Source organism: Micromys minutus, assembly GCF_963924665.1.
Source record: "Micromys minutus genome assembly, chromosome: 13".
In the NCBI taxonomy this organism is placed as follows: domain Eukaryota; kingdom Metazoa; phylum Chordata; class Mammalia; order Rodentia; family Muridae; genus Micromys; species Micromys minutus.
Window position 1 is genome coordinate 56,284,808 of NC_137982.1, and position 5,122 is coordinate 56,289,929.

At 36.6% G+C, this 5,122-nt stretch overlaps 1 protein-coding gene across 1 annotated transcript; it reads right to left on the reverse strand.

Moving 5' to 3' along the window:
- Nucleotides 1-2,288: 2,288 nt before the first annotated feature.
- LOC308429206 (olfactory receptor 5AK2-like) lies at nucleotides 2,289-3,236 on the reverse strand (the record flags this gene model as incomplete). The annotated part of the gene is made up of 1 exon (XM_080927941.1): nucleotides 2,289-3,236. The coding sequence occupies one exon, from the start codon at nucleotides 3,234-3,236 to the stop codon at nucleotides 2,289-2,291; it is 948 nt and encodes a 315-aa protein (XP_080784067.1).
- Between the last annotated feature and the right edge of the window lie 1,886 nt (nucleotides 3,237-5,122).

Below are 5,122 nucleotides of genomic sequence, written 5' to 3' on the forward strand. Positions count from 1 at the left end.
ACTTCATCCAGTGATGGTGTAATGAAGACTTGATGTATCTGAAGGCAGTTTCTTGGCACACAGCAAAGCAGTGGGTTTTTGTGTTGTCTGTTCTAAAGCTGTTTCTCTGCGTGAAATGATTTGCGTATCCATTATAATTGAATGGTCAAGGATACATTTTGATGCCATTTTTTTCTAGGTTATCTCACTTGGGATAGACATAGAAAGTGTCTATATTGTCATAGTTAGTAGGGAAGATTAAGGTAGAGTGAAACATGAAAATGTTACTGGTGAAAAAAATAAAATAATTATAAATTTTCAGGGAATGTAATTATGATGAGAATGTGAGATGGACGGGATAGTTTGAATTGCAAGATATTTATTTAAAATTTATTTCATATTCAGATTGCTGTAGTAATTTGAATAGGATTTACAGAAGACCCCATTGTAATCAATTTATGAAACTCAATTAAAGTAGGTGAAAATAATGAAATTAAATGTTAACATTTATTATATACATTAAAATGTTTTTCTAGTCTTTAAAAAAATTGTTCTGTGTGACCCTTTTATATAGTTCCTCATGTTGTAGGGACCCCTAACCATAAAATTACTTTGTTGCTACTTAATAACTGTAATTTTACTACTGTTATAAATTGAAATATCATTATCTTATATACAATATCCAAAAGGGTCACTACCCACACGATGAGAACCACTACTTTAAAGTATTTAATTTACATGAAATAGTATTTCATGATGGATACTTTAAAAAATACATTTCTTATCTTTCCCTCCTCCTCTCTGTTCAGAGACAGCTGCATCTTCTCGTGCAGTACTAACCTCATCATAGACAAGATAATGAAGGTTGTTGTGAACGGACTTGGCCATATTGAGTGCCTAGTTACCAGGGCTGCTTTCTGCTCTGCATCTGGCAAAATGGAGATTGTTGCCTTTAATGACCCCTTCATTGACCTCAACTACATGGTCTACATGTTTCAGTATGACTCTACCCATGGCAAATTCAATGGCATAGTCAAGGCTGAGAATGGGAAGCTTGTCATCAATGGGAAGCCTATCACCATTTTCTTGGAGTAAGATCCCACTAACATCAAATGGGATGATGCTGAGTATGTTGTGAAGTCTACTGGTGTCTTCACCACCATGGAGAAGGCCAGGGCCCAATTGAAGGGTGGGGCCAAAAGGGTCATCATTTCTGACCCTTTGGCTGATGCTCCCATGTTTGTGATGGGTGTGAATTTTAAGAAATATGACAACTCACTCATGCTTGTTAGCAGTGAATCCTGCACCAGCAAACTTACTTCCCCAGGTAAGGTCATCCATGACAACTTTGGCATTGTTGAAGGGCTCATGACCACAGTTCATGCCATTACAGCCACTTAGAAGACTATGAATTTCCCCTCTGGAAAACTGTGGCGTGATGGCTGTGGGGCAGTTCAGAATATCATCCCTGTGCCCACTTGTGATGCCAAGGTTGTGGGAAAGGTCATCCCAGAACTGAATTGGAAGCTCACTGACATGGCCTATCATGGTCCTACCCCCCAATGTATTCATTGTGGATCTGACACACCACCTGGAGAATCCTGCCAAATATAATGATAATAACACCAAGAAGGTAATGAAACATGTATCAGGAGACTACTAAAGGGCATCCTGGGCTACACTTAGGACCAGGTTGTTTCCTGTGACTTCAACAGCAACTCCCATCCTCATCCTTACACCTTTGATGCTGGGGTTGGCATTGCTTTAAATGGCAACTGTGTAAAGTTCATTTCATAGGATGACAATGAATATGGCTTCAGGAACAGGGTGGTGTACCCTATTGCCTACATGGCTTCCAAGGAGTAGGAAACCCTGGACCACAAATCCTAGCAAGGTCACTGAGAGCAATAGAGAGGCCCTTAGTTGCTAAAGAGTCCCTGTCCAAACTCAGCCCCCAACACTGAGAATCGTTCTCACAATTTCCATCCCCAAACCCCATAATAACAAGAGAGGCCTAAGGAGCATCCCTACTCTCTTGAATACCATCAATAAAGTTTGCTTCACTCACAAAAATATATTTGTCAATATCTATAATAATCTTCATAAAGTCCTCTTTATGACAGTATGAAACAGATGTCAAACTATGAGTTTTAAATATAAGTTTCAGGATAGATAATTGATTATTTCATATATTATAGGATTGGATGCATTAATAGAGGTTGTCACCATTTAAGAATTCACTCTTTCAAATTTAGTAATTATTAAGTTGTAATTGCACAATTATACTAATTATGTGATATGGTAAATTTTTATTTCTCTGGGTCAAATCTAAATAACCTTTTCCTTGTCAATTTTATAGCGTCTTTGACCTCCTTATTTCTCAAGCTATAGATCAAAGGGTTCAGCATGGGAATCACAATGCCATAAAACACAGAGGCCACTTTCATATTCTCCTCAGAATTGTCCGAGTGAGGCTGTAAGTACATGTAAGCAAGGGTTCCATAGAAAATTGTGACTGCTGACAGGTGGGAGGCACACGTGGAGAAGGTTTTCTTCCTCCCTGCAGTAGAGGACATCTTTAGAATAGCAGCCATGATGTATATGTAAGAGAAGATAACAACCAATACAGTGAATATCAGGTTAAATCCAACAAAGATAACAAGAAGTCTGATATTTGTGTCAATGTTGGAGCAGGAAAGGCTAATAATTGGGGGGACATCACAGAAAAAGTGATTGATGTGATTAGATTTACAATATGACAGTGAAAATGTAAAGCCTGTGTGTACTGATGAATTTATTGATCCAATGAGATAGGAAGCAGCGACCATCTGGATGCAGACTTTTCTGGACATGAGTATGGGATAATGAAGTGGTTTGCAGATGGCTACATAGCGGTCCACTGCCATAGCTGCTAGGAGATAACAGTCACAAGTAGCAAAGATTGCATAGATCAGTAATTGCACTACACACCCTGCAAATGATATGGATCTATCTTCCACTACAAAGTTTTGTAGCATCTTAGGAGTGATGGCAGATGTGTAACACATATCCACAAAGGCCAGATGTTGTAGGAAGAAGTACATGGGGGTCTGAAGTCTGGAGTCAGTGTGGATGAGGAGGATCATCCCAGTGTTGCCCACCATGGATGTCCCGTAGATGACAAGAAACACAATGAAGAGGACACACTGAATATCATGCTGACCTCCAAATCCCATGAGATAGAAGCCTTTGACTTCAGTATCATTGTATTGTGCCATTGCCACTGAGCATCTAGAGAACACTAAGAAGATGAAAGACAAAAAAGAAAATTTCAGTAATTTGATTTTTAAAACATTAAGTATTTGTTACATTTTGATTAATTTTACTTGAGTTGGTTTTCCTGACAAGCACTCATAATATTTGTCAATTTCCCAAGAGTCTTTAATATCTATTATATGAAGTCATTTTATAAATTAATGTATTTGAGCCATTATTCATCTTATAATGGAGAACACTTCTTAGAAAAAAGTAAAAATATCTTTATTTACAGATAATGTTATTTATACCCAAAAGACCACACAGACTCTGCCAGAAAAATTCTTAGATTCACTTTGTTGATTGTAAACACTTTCACTAAAGTTGCAGGGTATATAATCAACATACAAAATTAGTAGTTTTTATATTTGCACAAAGTGAAATTATTAAGATCAAACTCAGAAAAGATAATCATTCACAATAGATTAAAATGTATCTAGGAATACATGTAAGTATAGAAATGAAAATCTTAAGACAAGGTGGGGAAAAAACTGAAGAATATGATAGATATAGAATAAACTTCCATGATCCTGGATTAGTAGAATTAATTTGTGAAAAGTCTATATTACCAAAGGTTTTCTACAAATTCAATGCAATACCCAGCCAAATTCTAATTGTATTCTTTACAGTACCAGGAAAACCAAAATTTATACAAGAACAAAAAGGTATACAAGAACAAAATTTATACAAGAATAAAAACAAGTAAAGCCAAAGCCATCCTAAGTAGGAAGGACACATCTGGTGGTTTTATCCCACCTGACCTCACTTTGAAACCATAGTGACAAAAAGCCTGAACCAGCACAAAAGCAGAAACATAGACCAATAGAACACAGAAGTGAGGGATAGACAGAAGCATAGACCAATAGAGTGCAGAGCTGAGGGATAGACAGAAGCATAGACCAATAGAACACAGAACTGCGAAATAAACAGAAGCACACACTAATAGCACATAGAACTGAGGAATAGTCATAAGCATAGATCAGTAGAATATAGAACCAAGGAATAAACCCATGCAGCTGTGATCATCTGATTTTTGACAAAGGTGTCAAAACATTTGGAAAACAGAGTCCATTCAACAAATTGTAGGGTGAAACTGGATGCCTACTTGTATAAAAATAAAATTGGATTCATATTTTTTTTACCCTGCACAATGTCATATAAAGTAGGTAAAAAACCTTTGAAACCTCAAACGCTGTTAGAGAAAATGGACAAAATGACTCATTATTTAAGTATTCACAAGAACTCTCTGAACATAATTACAGCAGGACAGGAAGTAGCCAGAAAAACAAACTAATGAGGCTACGTGAACTTAAATAAGCTTCTACATAGCAAAGGAGGCTATGAGTAGATTAAATAGAGAGGAAATGTACCTATGTATTGGCAAGGGCACCTATGTACCCTTGATTGAAGGTACCTATGTACTTTCAGTTGCACCCATGTATTGACAAAGGTCAATATATAGAATCTATAAAAAATTTAAAAAGTTAAACATTAAGACCCCTAAACTTCTAAGTAACAAATGTTTTAATAATTATAACAGATGTTCTTATAAGAAATAAAAGTGGTCAATACATATATTTTAAAAGGTTTGAATAAGCCCAGGTATCAAAGAAATACAAATTAAAACTACTATATGATTCCATGTCACTCTTGAAAGAATGGGCCTCACCAAGAGAAGAGAGAGAACAACTGATGCCAAGAAGAGAACCCTTATTTACTGCTTATGTGAGTATAGCCTAGTAATGGCATTTTGGAAATCTGTATGGAGACTTCTGAAAGCCATAATGATTCAAAATACAGCGGGTGAGCAGTCATGGTGTCTCTACCTGTAAAACGTCCCTCTCTGAAG